Source organism: Cervus elaphus, chromosome 3 (assembly GCF_910594005.1).
Source record: "Cervus elaphus chromosome 3, mCerEla1.1, whole genome shotgun sequence".
NCBI lineage: Eukaryota > Metazoa > Chordata > Mammalia > Artiodactyla > Cervidae > Cervus > Cervus elaphus.
The window spans coordinates 43621671-43642879 of NC_057817.1; the positions used below are offsets into that span (position 1 = coordinate 43621671).

Below are 21209 nucleotides of genomic sequence, written 5' to 3' on the forward strand. Positions count from 1 at the left end.
AGGTGAAATCATAAAGACAAATACCATATGATATCACTTACTGTGGAAATCTAAAATATGACACAAATGAACTTATTTCTGAAACAGAAAATTCACACAGGGAACAGATTTGTGGTTGCCCAGGGGTAGGGAGGTTGGGGAGGGTTGGATTGGGAGTCTGGGACTAGAAGATGCAAACTATTATATATAGAATGGATAAACAACAAGGTCTTACCCTATAGCACAGGCAATTATATTCAATATCCTATAATAAATCATAATGGAAAGGAAAAAAAAAATCAAACCAAAAATATTCCTGATTCAGAAAGAGGTCAAGATATCAACATTAATAGGAACTTGGAAGAAGCTGACTCCAACTCTCATGGATGACTTTGAGGGGTTCAAGATTTCAGTAGACGAAGTAACTGTAGATGTGGTGGAAGTAGCAAAAGAACTAGCACTAGATGTGGAGCCTGAAGATGCGATGGAGTTGTTGCAATCTCACAATAAAACTTCAAATGGATGAGGAGTCACTTCTTATGGATCAACAGAGTCGTTTCTTGAGATGGAATCTATTCCTGGTTAAGATGCTATGAAAATGCCGAAATGACAATAAAGGATTTATAATATTACGTAAACTTAGTAGATAATGCAACAGGAGGGTTTGAGACGACTGACTCCAATTTTGAAAGAAATTCTGTGAGTTAAATACTACCAAACAGCATTGCATGCTACAGAAAAGTTGTTCATGAAGGGAAGAGCTGACCCATGTGGCTAACCTCACTGTTGCCTTATTTTAAGAAACTGCCACAGCCATTCTAGCTTTCAGCAAGTACTACCCTGATCCATCAGCAGCCACCAACACTGAGGCAAGATTCCCCACCACCAAAAAGATTAGGGCATGATGTAGGCGCGAATGTTGATTAGCATCTTTTAGTAATAAAAGTACTTCTAAATGAGGTTTGTAGTTTTTTTTCTTTAAGACATGTTATTGCACACTTAATACACTATAGTACAATTTTTACATGCATTGGGAAACTAAAAAACTCACTGACTTCCATTACTGCAATATTCACTTTATTGCAGTGGTCTGAATTAAACCTGAAAATAACTGAAGTATGCCTGCAGACATACATGGACCTGGTATTAATAAGAAGATGTTATTTCCCAAACTATCCTATCATTTCCTTAGATCAGTAGCCATTTCCCTACCAAGAAGTATATGAAGAGACAACTTATGATACATCTAGAGAATGAATTACTGCTGGCCTGCAGTGCAAGACAAATAGTGGGGTCACAGTCTTACTCTTTTGCCGTCGAAGATGCTGTATTCTCTGGCTATAGAAGGCTATTTGCTGCCTTCTCTGCCTTTATCTTTGTAAGAGCAATTCTTTGCACTCCAATCTTTCTCTTCCCCACCCCATTTAGACCCGGTTTTCTTATATTTCTCTATACTTAATCCTTATAATTTCGTTCACTACAGTTTCAGTTGCCTTTTGTACACCAAAGACTTCAAAGTCTGTTAAAATCCACCTGTCCTCAGAAGATACTCTTTAAAACACCTCGCTTAAACTTTGTCATACCGAAAAGTTCTCTACTCATGCACTAAAAACCGAAATTCCTTGCTGGCTTCTGTATTTTATCACCATTGGTGTTCATCTTCTCCAGTCTGGCTAATATAATCCACTATGTCTGTCTTTCCTTCAATCCCTACACTTAAGCCACTAACCAATTCTCCAATTATTCCTTTAAAAAACCCTTTGGGCTTTCTCACCACAGCTCCAGTGAATCACTTCCTGCTTACAGACCCAAGCAGCATACACACTGGGTGGGGTGGCTCTCGCTCTAACATCACACTTCCTGGGCTATCTTTCACACAGCGGTCGAAATTTGTTGCTTTAACCTAGATGTCTATTATCATACAGACAGATAAAGGAACTGCAGTACATACACACAGTGGAATATTCCTCAGCCATTAAAAAGGAATCTATGAGTCAATTCTAATGACGTGGATGAACCTAGAGCTCATTACAGAGTAAAGTCAGTCAAAAAGAGCAACATTGCATAGGAACTTGGAATGTTAGGTCCATGTATTAAGGAAAATTGGAAGTGGTCAAACAGGAGAACTAAATTCCTAAAATTCCTAAAATTTTAGGAATCAGTGAACTAAAATAGACTGGAATGGGTGAATTTAACTTAGAAGATCATTATATCTACTACTGTGGGCAAGAATCCCTTAGAAGAAATGGAGTAGCCATCAGTCAACAAAAGAGTCTGAAATGCAATACTTGGATGCAATCTCAAAAACGACAGAATGATCTCTGTTTATTTCCAAGGCAAACCATTCAATATCACAGAAATCCAAGTCTATGCCCTGAGCAGTAATGCTGAAGAAACTGAACAGTTCTATGAAGACCTGCAAGACCTTCTAGGACTAATACCCCAAAAAAGATGTCTTTTTCATTATAAGGAACTGGACTGCAAAAGTAGGGAGTTAAGAAATAACTGGAGTAAAAGGCAAATTTGGCCTTGGAGTACAGAATGAAGCAGGGCAAAGGCCAATAGAGTTTTGCCAAGAGAATGCACTGGTCATAGCAAACACCCTCTTCCAACAACACAAGAGAAGACTCTACACATGGGCATCACCAGGTGGTCAATACCAAAATCAAACTGATTATATCCTTTGCACCCAAAGATGGAGCTCTATACAGTCAGCAAAAACAAGACCGGGAACTGACTGTGGCTCAGATTATGAACTCCTTATTGCCAAATTCAGAGTTAAATTGAAGAAAGTATGGAAAAACCAGTAGACCATTCTGGTACGATGTAAATCAAATCCTTTATGAATATACAGTGGAAGTAACAAATAGATTCAAGGGATTAGATCTGGTATACAGAGTGCCTGAAGAACTATGGATGGAGGATCGTGACATTGTACAGGAGGCAGGGATCAAGACCATCCCCATGGAAAAGAAATGCAAAAAGGCAAAATGGTTGTCTGAGGAGGCCTTACAAATAGGTGAGAAAAGAAGAGTTGCAAAAGGCAAAGGAGGAGAGGAAAGATATATCCATTTGAATGCAGAGTTCCAAAGAACAGCAAAGGAAGATAAGAAACACCTCCTCAGTGATCAGTGCAAAGAAACAGAGGAAAACAATAGGATGGGAATGTCTAGAGATCTCTTCAAGAAAATTAGAGATACGATAGGAATTCTTCATGAAAAGATGGGCACAATAAAGGACAGAAACGGTATGGATCTAACAGAAGCCGAAGATATTAAGTGGCAAAAATACACAGAACTATATAAAAAAGATCTTCATGACCCAGATAATCATGATGATGTGATCATCAACCTAGAGCCACATATCCTGGAATGCAAAGTCAAGTGGGCCTTAGAAAGCATCACTACAAACAAAGCTACTGGAGGTGATGGAATTTCAGTTGAGCTATTTCAAATCCTAAAACATGATGATGTGAAAGTGCTGCACTCAATATGCCAGCAAATTTGGAAAACTCAGCAGTGGCCACAGGACTGTAAACGGTCAGTTTTCATTTCAATCCCAAAGAAAGGCAGTGCCAAAGAGTGCTCAAACTACCGCACAATTGCACTCATCTCACACGCTAGTGTGCTGCCGTCTATGGAGTCGCAGAGTTGGACATGACTGACGCAACTTTGCAGCAGCAGCAGCACACGCTAGTAAAGTAATGCTTAAAATTCTCCAAGCCAGGCTTCAACAGTACGTGAACCGTGAACTTCCAGATGTTCAAGCTGGATTTAGAAAAGGCAGAGGAACCAGAGATCAAATTGCCAATATCCACTGGATCATCGAAAAAGAGAGTTCCAGAAAAATATCTACTTCTGCTTTACTGACTATGCCAAAGCCTTTGATTGTGTGGACCTCAACAAACTGTGGAAAATTCTTCAAGAGATGGGAATACCAGACCACATGACCTGCCTCCTGAGAAATCTGTACGCAGGTCAGGAAGCAACAATTAGAACTGGACATGGAACAACAGATTGGTTTCAAATTGGGAAAGGAGTATGTCAAGAATGTATGCTGTCACCCTGCTTATTTAATTTATATGCAGAGTACATCATGAGAAACGCTGGGCTGGATGAAGCACAAGCTGGAATCAAGACTGGCGTGAGAAATATTAATAATCTCAGATATGCAGATGATACCACCCTTATGGCAGAAAGCAAAGAAGAACTAAAGACCGTCTTGATAAAAGTGAAAGAGGAGAGTGAAAAAGTTGGCTTAAAAGTCAACATTCAGGAAACTAAGATCATGGCATCTGGTCCCATCATTTCTTAGGAAATAGATGGGGAACAGTGGAAACACTGGCAGCCTTTATTTTTTTGGGCTCCAAAATCACTGCAGACGGTGGCTGCAGCCATGAAATGAAAAGACACTTACTCCTTGGAAGAAAAGTTATGACCAACCTAGACAGCGTATTAAAAAGCAGAGACATTACTTTGCCAACAAAACTCCGTCTAGTCCAAGTTATGGTTTTTCCAGTAGTCATGTACGAATGTGAGAGTTGGACTATAAAGAAAGCTGAGAACCAAAGAATTGATGCTTTTGAACTGTGGTGTTGAAGAAGACTCTTGAGAGTCCCTTGGACTGCAGGGAGATCCAACCAGTCGATCATAATGGAAGTCAGTCCTGAATATTCATTGGAAGGACTGATGCTGAAGCTGAAACTCCAATACTTTGGCCATCTGATGCAAACAACTGACTCATCTGAAAAGACCCTGATGCAGGGCAAGATTGAAGGTGGGAAGAGAAGGGGATGACAGAGGATGAGACGGCTGGATGGTATCACTGACTCAATGGACATGAGCTTGAATAAACTCTGGGGAGTTGGTGATGGACAGGGAGGCCTGGTGTGCTGCAGTCCATGGGGTTGCAAAGAGTTGGACACGACTGAGGGACTGAACTGGAGTCAGAATGAGAAAAACAAATACTGTATATTAGTACATATATATAGAATCTGGAAAGATGGTACTGATGAACCTATTTACAGGGCAAATATGGAGATGCAGACATAGAGAACAGACTTATGGGCATGTGCTAGCGAAAGGGTGGGCCGAATGAAGAGAGTAATGGGAGGATATATGTACTACCATGTGTAAAACGGATAACCAATGGGAATCTGCTGGACAACTCGAGGACTCAAACCGGGACTCTAAAAACCTAGAGGAGTAAGACATGGGGCGGACATTAAAAAGGGAGAGTACATATATATATACCCACACATCTATGGCTGACTCATGTTGGTGTATGGGACATTAAAAAGGGAGAGTACATATATATACCCACACATCTATGGCTGACTCATGTTGGTATATGGCAGAGGCCAACACAATATTAATACTGTGAGGCGATTTTCCTTCAATTAAGTTTGAAAAAAAAATACACTGCTTTAGTCCTATTCCTCCCATTTAGAACAGCAGAGCGGCTCTCTAGTACCCACTCTGCACTGTACCTACTTCATCTTCCCCACTTCCAGTATTAAAGACACTTATTTCTTTCTGTCTAATTTCCATCACTGGTTGATCTGCTCTGAGAATCTAATTAACAGTGAACTGAATAAAACTAAGAGAAATATAAATCAACAGTCCATACATTTTAAAGCAAAATACAGTTTTTACTGTTGGTCACTTGGATTAGTATGGATAATGGAGCATGAACTCTGTGGTTAGAAATGAGGTATTGGATTTTTGCTTATTCCCCACCACTGAAACATTAAGAACCTTGGCAACAGGGACTGGGTTTATTCTCTCATTTACTTTTTGCTACTCCCCTCTCCTCCACGCACAGCACCTTTCTTATTCAGAAGTTTGACAGTAACAGAATTTCCCATTATGAGCTTAGTTCTCCCAGAGGACATAAATTAACACACTATAAATAGAAATTTGAATGAGTAATAATGACAGAGAGAAACACTGAAGGCTTTTGAAAACTCCTGTAACCTTTTGATGTAACTGAATACGTTATTCATATTAAAATTCTGTAGAATCTGCATTATTTAGTTTTCAGGAAAAAAACTTGTGTTCTGACTCAAACACTAAATATGGATAATTTTTCATTTAAGACATTGTATAAGGAAAATCAGGTTAAACTAAGTTTAACCTGCTTTTTTAAGGTTAAAAATCAGGTTTACTGTTTTGTAGCACAACAAAAGAACAGTAAAAATTCTCTCCATACCCTTTCAGACAATCAATTAACTGCCGATAAATGATAAAATCTTTATACATATTAAATGATATTATGCTTTCCTGAATCATTAAATTGTCCCAAATGAAAGTTCTGAGATAGTTTAATAGATTATCCTTGCTCATTTGATGACTCCCCCTTCCCCAGTAGAATCTAAGCTCTGTGAGGGCAGAACATCCCTGCTCTATCCACGCTAGCATAGTAAACAGTGCTTGGAACATAGTAAATATGATACCAAATGCGTTTTGTTTTTTTTTTTTCAAATGCATTTGTTGATGATTTTGATACAAAATTTGCGTGGATACCCCTAATTTTTGAAAAAATAAATCATTTGTAAGGTCAGTAATCTATACCAAAGGGTTTTAAAGGACCAAGTTCAGAGTATGTGCAACATACGGAATGCTTCTGCAGCATTTAGAAAACTGACCTATTTAGCAGTATCTTATTTCTACCTTTCAAAGATAAACTAATGTTAAGCTTACAAACTTAGTTGCTCCATTAATAGGTTTAGAGTTTTGATAAGTATCATCAATATCCTAACAAGGACTCATATATTCTTTTAATGGTCAGTTAAGGGCACAGAAGTTTAGTTCTATTTTCAATCTCTTTCACTTCTCTCATGCAGTCATGAAATATCAGATGTATGGATGCACTGCAACAAAGTACAGAAGAGATTACAATTTTTTGAGTCTTGAAAGTCACAATTTGTTAAGGCTGTTAGTTTGAGAGGTAAAACTGCAAACACTGATTTCTAAGACAAGGTCGTAGGAGTACTGATTACAAAATATTAATAAACTCTACACTTTGTGATTTAAAGAGACAGAATAATAAGGATTAAATTCAATGAAAACAGATAAACTGGAATAAAAAATGTTGCAGTAAAAATTACTGATTCTAAGTTTGCTGCCCCACACCTAAAGATGAAATGACTTTTAAAAAAGCAAACATTTTCATAAATAGAGGTTTTAAAACTACTCATAATATCCACATGCAGTAAAGACTATACATTTAAGAAAAAGAGCTGAATCAACATGAAAGTTAAAACAGGGTTTTTACACTTTTTAGAAAAAAAGTGAAATACCACTGTTTTCTCCAAAAACTTAAACCTTTTCCCAAGTATCCTTGGGGACATGAAAAAAGAACGAGTTTTTTGACTTTAGGTTTTCTTTTTTTTTCCATTTAAGCACCAGAAAGTCCATGATTTGCATTCCTAAGCTGCAGTTATTTTGTATGGGAGACAATGGTGCATTTGCCAACCCCCAGCCCTATTTCTGTTAGCAAGATACAAAATAAGAAACAACACAAATACTGACCTGGAGGATGACACTGGCCAAGTACTTCACTCTCTTTGTGCATGCATGCTAAGTCACTTCAGTTGTGTCCGACTGTGAACCCATGGACTGTAGCCTACCAGGCTCCTCTGTCCATGGGTTCTCCAGGTAACAATACTGGAGTGGGTTGCCATGTCCTTCTCTAGGGGATCTTCCCAACCCAGGGATTGAACCCGCATCTCTTATGTTGCAGAGTTTTTACCACTAGCACCACCTGGGTAGCCCCTTTAAAGCCTATGAAATAGACGTTACTAACATTCCCGTTATACAGATAAAGCAACTGAGGAACCTACCCAGGCTTACATGCTAGGAGGTGGCAGAGCAGGGATTAGAAATCCAGGAAATATGGTTCTGGAGCCCATGTTCTTATTCACTATAGTAAACTGTCCACTCTGTATCCCTAACCCGTATCTGTAATTAATGTACTGGTTCCCATCAGACCAACAGTTCTCAACTGGGGCAATCTTGCCCTTCAATACCCATCTCCCTCTTCCCTGAATCTAACTTAAGGACACCTGGCAATATCTGGAGATAATTCTGGTCGTTTCAACCTGGGGGTGGTATTACATCCAGTGGGTAGAGTCTAGAGATGGTGCTAAAAATCCCATAATGTGAGCAGAAAACTCATTATCTAGCACATTGCATTTACAGTGCTGAGGCTAAAAAACCCTAAACGGAGTATAAATTCTAGGAGGGCAGGGTCCTAAGTTGATCTTGGTTGCTGCTCTATCTTCGGATATAGAAATTACTTAAGTTCATCTGTTGAGTATTTATCTGTTTTTAATAGCCTAGAATTCAGCCTGGCACATAGCTGGTAGGCAACAAACATTTATTAAGGTAACTGAATTAATGGTGGTGCCCCCAAAAAGGACCAAAGAGATATAACAGGACATAACAAACTGAAGTGATTTCAATGCTCCACAATGCCCCTTTTTTCAGATTTAATTTTCTCCCAATGACTATAAATAAAAACAGTTCTGCCAAAACAAGTGTGTTAAGTGCAGTTTCTGAGAGAACAACATTTTTTTCTTTAGATACACTGAACCTTTAAATACATGGAACTCTGTGAGTTTAATATGTAAGGAATAAGATTTCTTTCTTTTTGAAATAAAAGCTTCTAAATGTCTCATTCAAATACCAAGTATCTAAGGGATTAACAGACATCCCTAAATTAGATGGTATTACTAATTAACTGCTGATATTCTCCAGTGGCTGGAAAATATTTTGAGAAAGCTTAAGATTCGTTTACAGATTTCAAAAAAGAACGGAATTACAGCACATCTGAGACAAAGACCCATTATATAAAAAGTAGTACTTGAGTCCACTTCATCAAAAGATTTTTATGACCATAAGTGTAACTGCATCCTATAGTTTAAAAAAAATCCGTAAGTGAAACACCTGCTGAAGTATTTTCAATTCTTCCTCCTATACCTCAAAGAGCTACCGAACACTACCCAGAAGGCATACGTTCGTAAGCAATATTGCTTGATTTACAGAACTCTTTCCAAAGGAAAAATTCAAAAGATGGTTATGTGGATATTCAAACAATACTAAGAAAAATACCTGACATTTTCCTCTCATCATTTCTGTAATTAATAAATGAGTTTGGCTTGCCCAAACATTAAATTATGGAACCACACTATGCAAAATGCACCTATCACATTTAAAAAGAAGTTAGACCCATATTTATTTAACTAGCACTGTTAAACATTACACAAAACACATTCAAGTGGCAAGTAATTATAATGCAAGCCCTTGCATGGCAATCCAAATTTATTCAACTACTGATGCTAAGTTATACAAAATTGCACCACTTTAATTAAGGCTTTTAGTTTACATTTGGCCACCTCAAAAGTAGTTGTAACATTAGGTTGGTCAATTTAAATACTGTGGCTCCCTGTTGGATAGACACACAATCTTTACACCCAAACGTTAATGCATACAAAGCAACAAGGCATTGTTAAATAAAACAGCAATAGTTACTGCAACTTAGGCCTTGTGACCAATTACACATGATTAAAATTACTTCCCACATTCACATCCACAGTACTCTTCCACCATTTAACATCTCAACCAAAACGTTACACATAGGAAACAATCACTAACAGGCAAAAATACTAAACCTGTATATTTGGTATTGCAAATACACTTATGCATGAGCAAGCAGGGGATTCACAGTGAGAATCTACAGCTGCAGAAGCCTGAAAATGATTTACAAAAATTGTTAAATCATTAAAAAATTGTTTGAAAATATACACTTCTTGTTGTAGACCCCCACTGTACACACAACTATAAACATTGTTCCCTATGTAAACAAAAAAGGAAACATATAATAAAAGATTTGAAAAGTCTGGACATTTCCTTCCCAACAGATATTAAAGGCAACGTCTTTAATCTAAGACATTATACCGAAAGGACTATCATATTTTAAAGACAAGATCACTGTCTCCACAGGTTTTTTAAAAATTAAAAAAACTATATAGCTGTGTTAATCAAAGCGCTTATTTGTACAATACAATGATAATGACCTTGAATTTCTTAAAAAAAATTACAATAAGCTACAAGTATCAAAGAAGCAAAGTTATCTGGAGTAGTCTATATAGGAGCTCTTTGGACTTTCTTTTATTATGCTAAAATAGTGGTGCTTTTAGGATTTACATTATTGTACTCTCCAATACAAAGTATGGGGTGTGTTAAAGTATACAGTACACCATTTTCATACATGTACAACATTGGTGGATGAAAAATGTCTCTTAGCAGTAATACTGGATTGTAGCCTCTGGTTTTACCAGCTGCATACTCTAGGACTATTATATAAGTAAAAATCTCTCTGTGATACTGGAAAGTGATTAGAATGTGCAAACTGATGTAGTAGTTTTCATCCGCCTCTTAAAGGGTACCACCACAGAAAGTCCATTTAAGATGTTGGTAGGTTTAACAAAGTTGGAATGCTGGCACTGTTGAATTGGGCAACAGTTCTTCAGACCTGTCAAAAGGAGAAAATTAATTGAAAACACAGGTTGCAAATAGCATACTAAAGATCAAAAGGACATATTAAGACAACAGTTAGAAATAAATATAATACAGCTTCCTATTCTCATCATTACATTATGACCATGTACTATGATTCACAGCAAAGCACGGGTAGACACATTCTGCTGCCTCCCTGAAAGCCACTCAAATGAAAGTTGAATGTACTTAAATGCAAATTTCTTTGTATTACCTCCCAAAGATTAAAAGCAGGAAAACTAAAAACAAAACAAAACACCCTATTAAAATTTTACATCAAGTCAACTTGACTAGAATCAAACAGGCAGCAATACTAACAAAATGGCTGGTCTGTAAGAGTGTTTATAATCCTAGAATTACATCATGAGTACAGAATGCACATTTAACCAAGCTCTCCAAGACTTTTCTTCGCTACTCTTCCAGTAAGTGGCTAAAAAGCTGGTGCAGAGAAGTCAATAAAATAAATTTATTTCATGAAGGCTCTCTACAGTTGACAGATATATATTTTTTAATTCTATAAAACAGATCCTACTTAAGAAACGCCAGAAAAGGCTGTTATTACACTAAAATCTTATCTAATTAAACTTACAAGGGTAAAATCAGAATTTATCAGTCTGTCATTTATTTATTTACTTGGGATGATTTTCTGTACATATGCCTGGGCTAAAAAAATACTTCCTTTTTATATTGGTTTTCTGGGAATCAGACTTGCTCCAGAATGTTTGTTAATATAGATGTGGCTGATGAAATACTTTCCACAAATGCTTTGAACTTTAAGCCCTCGTTTAGAGACTGAATGAGTTTCCTAAATTTTCTAAATCTTAGCAGACCGACTGGAGCAAACTGGAAAGGACAGTTGGGAGTGTGAGCTCAGGCACAAGTGTGCCGTTAAGAATGGGCAAGTGGTTGGAAAGGAGAGGAAATAAAAAATGAAAAGTTGTATCTCTAAGCGGAAAGTCGTTAAGTGGAGATAAGGGACAAAACTCCAGAAAACTACAGAATCAGAGTACTATGGTTGTACAGGGTCATTTAATATGGGAAGAAGCAGAGCTAGTAACATCCAAAGTTTCCAAGGATAAGAATACAGTAAAAAAAAAAAAATGGCTTAATGATACTTGGCAAACAGCAGCTAACAGATGAGGGTTTACCACGTGCCAGGTACTGAACTAACTGCTTTGCAGGTGTTAACTCATTTGCTGTGACTATTTTCAAAAACTGTGTTATAGTGATGTTTGCTCAATTTTCCTCTGCTGTCTCATCTCAAGGTTGTATCTGTGGTTCTCTCTGCCCGGGAACTCTTCACCCTCTAATTTCTACTTATCCATCAGATTTCAACTTAGATGCTCTCACTCTGAGACTTTCCCTGAATCCACAGTTCACATCTGACTGGTTTGATACCCCAATTAAATAGTCTTGATAGTACCCATAATAGCATAGTGACTAATTATGGACTTTGGGAATCAGTTCAGAGTTCAAATTCTGAGCCATGTACTTAGATCATTAGATTCAATTCTGACTCTGCTGTTCACTAACTATAGGGCTTGAACAATCTTTCTGTGCCTCAGTTCACTCATCTGTAATATGGGAATTATAATAATTCTGCCACACAGAATTGTTGTGAAAATTCAACTAACATATAGGCAGTACTTTGTCTGGTACATGATGTCAGGGGTTTTAATTATCAGTACCATCCTGCATTTATTCCGCCAGCAACATTTATAATATTTTGCAATGGTTTGTCTGACTTTTACACTAGACCTTAATTAGGTTAAGGTAACAAAGAGGAAAGCAGAGAAGATTGGTTTTGATCATCACTATGTTGTCAGCACAAACCAGTGACCCACTGAGATGTGAGTATATACTGGATAAACTCATCTAGAATACTTATGTGGAATACCTTACTTCTGATGATCACATGTAAGTGAAATAATTATTTCAATTACTAGGATATCATATTAACTCCTAAGAAGTAACCATTTGTTTTCTACAACAGAAAATTCTATACTTGCTTTTTTGACCTTTAATAAAGTTGAGGTTAAAAATTAGAGGAAACAAACAAAACAGAAGAAAAGATAAATGAACATACCTGGCTCAGAGCTACAATGCATTTAGTATATTAAAGCAGCTGACATGACGACTTTTTGCGGGCCTTCCCAGGCACTGGAGTTTTTCTGTTAATTTGTCGCACTAGGTCATAAAAGATCTGCAAACATTTATTAATTTTTTTTAATTTGCAGGGAAACCCCCCCAAACTACAAGTGAAAGAGTACAATGAAAAAACTGAACTTTCCATAACTCTCCTCCAAAAAGCAAATATTCTGTTCATTTAAGGAATGAGAGTAAAGCCAGGTATTCTTGTAACTGTCAAGTGCTTTTCTGTTTATTTTCTGGGAGGGCTGACATCATTCTCCTTAAAGTAAATACTAAGTAGCTGCAGAAACCTTAGTTTAGTCAGAACATTTACCATCATCCAAAGAGAACAATCCTTTACTCTTCTTTGACTCTATGTATTCTTATTCTACAACATAATTTTAAGTTCCCTGAAGGCAAGAGCCAGACATGCCTTCTTGAATTTGTTTTCATCTTTTACATAACATTGTTCATACATCTGAAGATTAAATCTGTCTTCCCCACCCTTATTCTTTTCCATCTAATCTTACTTCATTTTACGGTAAATTCTACTGTACCACCAGTGTTTAATAAAGAGGCTCAAATAGTATTATTGGTTGTTAGCATGCTAATTAACATAATTAACTTGGGGGTGTGTTAATACACACTCATTATTTTCCATTAATTCTGAATGCTAAATTCCAAATCAAGAGTTCTATTACACCATACCTCATTAACATTTATTTTTGATTTTGCAGAGGATTCTAAGAATGCACAGTTGTTCCATTGTCTTGCTAGATTTTGACCTTGTTCCTTTCCTACAACTCTTTCATCTTCCAAGTCACACTTATTACCAACCAGAATCATTGGAACCTAAACGGGTAAAAACAAATAAGTAAACAAATATGCTACATAAATTCAAATCAAAATTCTAAGAGTCAACCATAAGGATTAGTTTTTATATTATGCCAGAGAAAAACACTAAATTAATAATGTGTACTAAAACTGACAGTTAAATATAAAAGCATTAATAATTAACCTAAGAACTTCTCACATACATTTTTTAGAAAACAAGCTATGATCTACTTATAAAAGAGGGAGGAAAAACCATGAAAATTGTATCAAAACGGACTTTTATTTTAGGCACCCCGTGCAGCATGCAGGATCTTAGCTCCCTGATCAGGGACTGAAGCCATGCCCTTGCAGTGGAAGCACAGACTTAATCACTGGACTGCCAGGAAAGTCCCTCACAAACGGACTAATTATAGTAAGAAAACACAGAACTTATTTTTAAAAAGAAAATGCAAAAGGATATACCATAAAAAGTCAATATATTCCAAAGTTTTAAAGTGTTACTCCAAAGGACACAAATCAATTTCAGATTTTCTGGTTTCTTAACAAGTATTTATCAAATAGCTCATTCTCAGTTTCATAACACAAAAAAGGAGAAATTTAGAAGGTAGATAAAATTCAAGGTAGAATTTTTAGCTTTTCATATAGTCTATACTAAAAGCCAAAAATTAAAATCACCTTAATTTACTAAAAATCTAGACCATATTAATCATGTTTTTGGACACTACAGGGAAAAATAATCCTTATTCTGTAAAATTCCTATTAATCCTTTAGAGATTGGCTCTCCAAAGAAGTTCTGGAAAAAATCCAAACTAGAAAATCAAGATTTGTGACTTTTTAAGGAACAGATATATAGTAGTATACTAATAAATACCTGTTTAATGTAACTATAGCAGTTACCAGAGACACTGATAAACAGCTTTTCCAACTGAAGTTGCTTTAAGTATGTTAAGGTCCCCCAAAGTCCTCCTGCTTCAGAAGTCCAGGAAATGAGGATATTTCTAATAGGTGCTCCCAAGCTCTCAAAATATTTGCTATAATTAAACTATACATAGTACAGTGGTTCTTAAAAGTGTGATGCCCAGACCAGCAGCACCAATACCATCTGGAAATATGTTAGAAATGCAAATTCCTGAACCCTATTCCAGACCTACTGAATTAGAAACTCTGGGAGTGGGACCTGGCAATCTGTTTTAACTAGCTTTACAGGTGATTCTGATGCAAGATGAATTTATATATATAGCGTGATGAGGAATTTAAAAAATCCTTTTGAGGTTTCCTACAGGGTTAAACTCCATTATGGTGTACTCAGAAGGGGCATGCTACTTAGCATTAGAATTGAACATATTTGTTGGCTTTCTTGCACCTTCTGTCATAGTTGCTTGTGATATGTTCACATGTTGTTCTCTTATTAAAAAGGCTCTTAAATCTACCAGAACGTCATCTGCTCTATTAGTAATATTTGCCACTGACACCTCTCCTCCTTCTCCACCAAACGCAAGATTTAAAAATATGAAGGGAAAAAAATAGGAAGGGTATAAGTTTTATTTTACACAAGAGGAAGGTATTTTTACATTACATATAGTGTTACATCACTTTTTACATTATATATAGTGTTAAAGGTACGTTTTTCCCTTTCAAAGAAAAAGCTTTTGAAAAACAAACTTCTCAAAACAGATGAAGTTTAAACTGGATTTAAATTCAAACTTTTAAACCGGATAGCACTATAATAAGGGTTTGAAAGAAAATATATTTATTATGAAGCCAGCTTACATCATCCGTGTCTTTAACTCGAAGGATCTGTTCTCTCAGATCTTGTAAATCATTAAATGTGGACTGTGCTGTGATGGAATAAACTAACGCAAAGCCTTGTCCATTTTTCATGTACAAATCCCTCATTGCTGTGAATTGTTCCTACAGTTGAAAGAAAGAATCATTTTTAAAAAAATGTTTTGACAGTTAATTTGACAATTTTCAAAGTCTATAATTAGCGCTCAAAGAAGAATGCAGTAGTGTTATGTAACATCTCTTAAAACTGTAGTCCATGGCTATTTGAAAAATTGGTATTTCAAGAAATAAGTGTTTTATTTAAAAATAATACACCAGAGCAGATTCATGTGCAGTAAATGCACTCAAGTGGAAATGTCCCATCTTCAAAGGCTGCTTGAAGGCAGCTTTTCAAGACACCATACGGAAGGCACCCAAATCAAATCACCAAGTTACTCACAGCTAGCTCACAATGCTCCAGTTCCCCCAGGTCCACCAGCAAGTTACCTACATGGTGCCATTTTCCCACACTTTTCCTCCTTCGCTAGACTGTAAGCTTTTGAGTGTATGAATACAAGCCACGACACGTATCAGGTACTCAAACATTAGATGAATGAATACCACACATCCAGAGTACATCTTCCCTTCACCTTCAGATACCATCAGATCTAGCTGTTCTGTAAATATATTGAAGGATGAAAGATACTATTCAAAATACTTCACACAGTCACTGAGGAATCTCAGGTATTTTCCACATTATTTAATATATGGAAATACAGTCTAACTTGCTTTAAAAGTACTAGTGAAGCTATGAAAACTTTCATACAAATTTTCTACTTATTTCTTCAGTAAATGACCCATGCACACAAGAAAAGAATTCAAGAAGATAAGGAAGACATCTTTAGGATTTAATGCAAGCCTTACTTTAAATAATGTTTGTCTGTAAGAATACTAGCATTTGTAAGGCCAACACCGCACAAGTTGTGCATATACTTTGGTACTGTTGTACATACCGTTCCTGCAGTATCCAAGATTTCAAGCATACACTGCTGTGCATCTACTTCAACTTGCTAGGGGGGAAATTAAGGTAGATCTTCATTTTTTTTCCTGTATATAAGACTACTTTAATACATATAATATTAATACAATATTTAAAACAGACATAGATTATAGCAACTTTGATCCTAATCTCAAGTAATACATACTTTAACAAAACAGGAGAAAAAAATAGCTGGATAACTAAGGTCTACTGATCCTCAAACTGCATTAAGTGTAAAAACCGTGAGTTCTCAATTTAATACAAGGGTATCTACAAGATATACAAGATCCAACCTCAATGTGAATCACTCAGCACTTAATTCTGGAGAGGAAATAATTTCAAATCAGCTCAAAATACTTTTATTTAATGTAATAATAGTTCCAATAATGTCAGAAGTAACTATCTTTATCAATTCTGCCATACTTTAGATATACTTTCCCTTTGCTTACAACCACATCCCCTTCACTATATTGGAACAAAATTTTTGGTAGCAAGGAAGGAGAGCTATCAAATAAAATTATATATCCCTGTTACCCTTTAAACCTAACATTTCCTAGGAAAAAAAGATACAGATGCGGAAAAAAGGGTAATGCTGCCTCAGAGCTGGGGTCCAGAAAGGGTTTCTAGTCTTGGCAGACAGTGGACACAAAAGAGGAATGGAAATGCAGTGTCTGCAGCACAGCAGGGTCCAGGCTGGCTGCTTTAAAGCGGTGGGTAATCTTCTCCCTTCTAAATTAAACATGTCTGCATATTAAGTTTTATTGTCGCATGTTATATAAATGAACATAGAAATAAACTTTTCTACTATTACGAGCAGTGGAACTTTCTCAAGGAGTTGTAAATAGGAAGGTTAGGGAGACTTTTGTACTTACATCTTTATATGAAAAGCAGGGAGCCTGAGAGTATTCAGTCTTTGGTGGGCAGAAATGGGGGAGAAACATGGAACTACCACCTGAAATGGATGTCTCAACTCTAAAGTCAAATTGCAACAAATTACAACTTGGGGGTCAGTGTAAACTTAAAATTCTTTGTGAGCAAGACAGAGAGATAAAGCAGCAAGAGTGATTAAGATTCTTGTAAGATGGTAAACATGCAATGCCAGGAAATAATCAGATGTGAGTTCTCCCCACTAATTTTATAAATTAACTCTGCTCCTCATCCTATACTCTATAGACAACATTTAATATTTATTAAGCTAAAACTAAGAATTTATGTTTACAGTAAAGTTGAAAGCAAAGGCCTTCTAAAGTAACATACCTTTCTATAAGAATCTTCTATCGTAGGATCATATTTTTCAACAAAAATTCCTTGAACAAACTGTACAGTCTGAAAAAAATTAACGTACCATTATACTCCCTCAAAAAGAACAAATCCAAGCCTGCACATTCAAAAACATTAACTTCACATAAGTAGTTATACGACTGATTAAAAAAACAGCTACAACTACCTTCAAACATAAGTATTTGGTGGGAAAATTACTTCAGAAAGCTTTTTTAAAAAATTAATAATCATAACATTCCTTGTTGGGTAGGTCTAAATTTAGAGCTCATATATTTAAAAATTGTTAAATGGTTCCTATTTCAGTTTTAGGGCTTAAATGCGAATTTTAGTTAGAAAGTGGCTAATTATTTGGTGAACACACACATGTGCACACTCACAATGCCTCCCCATCACTTTGGATATATTTACAAATGAAAACGCAGTTCATACTCCACTGTACACACTTCTCAGTTTGATCCAAGCAAGTCAAATTCTGTGCTGGGTGTTTATGTGACAAATAAGTGGCAAAGTAAGATGGTCAGTCTATCTTAAGGTGGGGCTTTGCTAAACTCTGAACTATTCACCAAGTTACTTGCCGTAAGTTTCTCCCCTTCCTAACTACCACTGTCAAGTTGTGTCTTCTTTCTTAACTGTTTCTTGATATAAAAAACATGGTGGGACAGTCAAAGGTAAACTTTGAAAAAAGTTTTAAAAATAAAGTTATTTAATTTTTGTAACATGAAATTTATATTTTAAGCCAACTCACAACTGAAATCGAACAAAATTTATTTCTATCTTGCTCTGAAATGCGGAGACATAGATTTGTATGTGCTCAAGTCCAAACTGTGCTTAAGTCCAAACTGTATTCTGGTCTGGAACCCATGTTCCAGAGAGAATATGATCTACCCAGATACAACTAAAAGTTGACTAGATTACAAGAAAAATATTATATTACTTCTAAAATCAATGAGATTTCACCTTAACAAAAAATAAGCAAAACCTAATGCTCAACAGAAAAAGAACATGTCTTAAGAGTGAGTAGCTTGGGTACAGTAGGAATGTCTTACCAGAGCAGATTTTCCAACGCCTCCCGAGCCAAGAACGACTAGCTTATACTCACGCATGGTGCAAACCTGTAAAAGCTAGTACCTTATTAAGAAAAAAAAAAAGAAAGAATTCTTAAGTAATATCTTTGCATTCATGTGCTTCTTATATAAACAAAACATTCAAGCATTTATTTAAAATGAGTACTATACCATACTAAGATGGAGCATTTCATAAACAAACTTACTAAACGATGCTACTGGTAGGGCTCTTTATAAAACATCAGAAGAAAGAAATTGCAGAATTCTAGACATGATTCTTAGCCCTATCCTATATTCAGTTACTACAAAATACTTACTCTATCAAGAAAAAAGGGCGGGGGGACTGAAAAACTGCATGGAGGGGTATTCTATCGGCGAAAAGATGGCAGTGATACATGTTATCTCCTTTTCTGAACCACCTGCAATCCTGAATCACAAGTAGTTGAGGTACAAGTACAAGGATAAGTACAAGGATATGTCCAATGGATAGCAAATAAAATTCCTGCCCTCAACTGAGCTAACTTTCCGGTAAAGATGAACAGGATAGAGGAGGGATCTGCAAACAAGTCCAACTCCCTGTTTTTGTACATAAAGCTTCACTGAAATACAGCCACATCCATTCATTTGTGTATTGTCTGTGGCTGCTGTCTTGTAATGGCAGAATTAAGTTCTTATAACAGAAGCTATCTGGTCCACAGAGCCTAAAATATTTACTATTAACATGAAGCATTCACAGAAAAAACTTGCTGGCCTCTGAGATACATAAATGGTAAATGAGTTAGCAGAGAAAGCTGACCAAATATCTATTACTGAAGTTTGTGTGTGCGTGTGTGGGAGAGAAGGTTGAGGGCGGTGTCTGGATGGGGTGGCACAGAGACTGAAAACAGTCAGGAATCAAAAGTTAAATCTCAAGAACATGAGTGTCCAGACTGATAAAAGTCTACTCAATGTTCAGTTATGATGAAACAGGGGAAATCAAATAAACATAAAACCCAAAAGAAACAATCCATACCAAGGCTCATCATTTTAAAATTTCAGCTTACTACTGAGAGAGAAAGAAGATCCTGAAAGTTTCCAGGATGGGGAATAACGTGAGAATATAAAGCTCCCACATTTCTAGAAAAAAAATAATTTGCCAGTGGCTATGGTACAGAAGTAGCCACCAGACCAGGCTTTAAATCCTCTTCAATCAAGAGATGACAGTTCTATACTTATAGTAACACAATACCACGACTGGTCTGAACACATTTAACCCACCGATAACCACTTACTTTAGTGAATATGCTTCTGTGACCAGTCTATTATTGATAGCCTCTTACTTCTGAAAGTCAGTCTATTAGAATGGACTCACTTTGACATATTTCTTTGTATTAAACCTCCTTATATGTTCTTTCCTTCTAGTCCATACTCTTGGAAGAAATCCTGTGTTTTATCTATCTGGTAGGTAGCTCAGATGGTAAAAGAATCTCCCAGCAATGAAGGAGACCCAGAAGACCTGGGTTCGATCCCTAGGTTGGGAAGATCCCCCGGAGAAGGAAGTGGCAATCCACTTCAGTATTCTTGCCTGGAGAATTCCATGGACAGAGGAGCCTGGAAAGGGGCTACAGTCCACGGAGTTGCCAAAGGGTCGGACACGACTGAGCAACTAACACTACTACTATATGCCATCCTTATTTCTCCTTAGGATGCCGTGTTTAACACCAAGGATGACTTTTCAAAAATTCCTCCTTCACTTGTGCCTTTAAATACATGAATCACTTACTGTATTTTTCTCCATTCCTTAATTGGGGGGGTGGGGGTGGGGTCTGGAAGAGACCAAATTAAAAAAACACCAAAAAAGTCAGCTGCTAACTTTCCCACTTACTAGTCCCTATATTTTATTTCTAAACTTAGTGAACTTATCATTTCCATAGACTTCTCTCCAGTCCTGGAACACTGTCTCCTTAACTTTTGTGAACTGCACAGTTCTTACCAGATATTTCATGAAAAAAGATATTAAATAAAAGTTGAACCACCTTTCAGTTTTAAGAATATCCCACATGGTAATGTGCATTCAATTTATGACAAATAAGTTGTTTTCTTTAAATGTATAACTGAAGTCAGGTTTATTTCTTTTAATGTAAAGTCATTTAAAAATAGGATTACTTAGGTGGTAATTCTATTCAGTTCCACGTACACATTATCCAACCACACAGACCTACATTAATATTTGAGAAATATTTAAAAATAAACTTAGGACTCTAATGAAAGATACCTTCAAATTTGTGTTTCTGAACCCAGCTAGAGGGAACATGGTAACTTTGGGGTCAATAATTTACTAAACAGCATCCCAAAGAGCAAATCAACTAACTTTAACACAAACACACTTATTTCCCTGCATCTTTTATCCTTTAGGCAGCTGGGCTGTGCCACTTTTTGATTCACTTCTCTGCAACTCTTTATAACTTAAAAAAAAAAAGAGAGAGAGACAGACTTCAGTGAACACCCAGCAAAATGCCAATAATCAGCAACTGTCTCACTTGACTGACACTGCTTTTACAGTTGATAATTCATTCATTC

General features: G+C 36.4%; 1 protein-coding gene and 1 long non-coding RNA gene across 3 annotated transcripts in view; both read right to left on the bottom strand.

Moving 5' to 3' along the window:
* Positions 1–339: 339 nt before the first annotated feature.
* LOC122683840 lies at positions 340–2603 on the bottom strand. Its single transcript, XR_006337841.1, has 3 exons — positions 2377–2603; positions 1278–1280; positions 340–350 (listed from the first exon to the last, which is right to left on the bottom strand). It is a non-coding gene; the product is annotated as an uncharacterized LOC122683840 (long non-coding RNA).
* Positions 2604–9186: 6583 nt separating this feature from the next.
* Positions 9187–21209, bottom strand: part of RAP1B (RAP1B, member of RAS oncogene family) — a 43401-nt gene continuing 31378 nt past the window's right edge. For both annotated transcript variants that reach the window (XM_043887751.1, XM_043887743.1), the window contains exons 2-8: positions 18633–18714; positions 17563–17631; positions 16280–16336; positions 15273–15413; positions 13377–13520; positions 12625–12741; positions 9187–10515 (exon numbers count right to left, since the gene is read on the bottom strand). In XM_043887751.1, the coding sequence (XP_043743686.1) occupies positions 12655–12741; positions 13377–13520; positions 15273–15413; positions 16280–16336; positions 17563–17631; positions 18633–18689 (555 nt within the window). In that variant the 5' untranslated portion in view covers positions 18690–18714 and the 3' untranslated portion in view covers positions 9187–10515; positions 12625–12654. The remainder of the gene's footprint in view (positions 10516–12624; positions 12742–13376; positions 13521–15272; positions 15414–16279; positions 16337–17562; positions 17632–18632; positions 18715–21209) is intronic.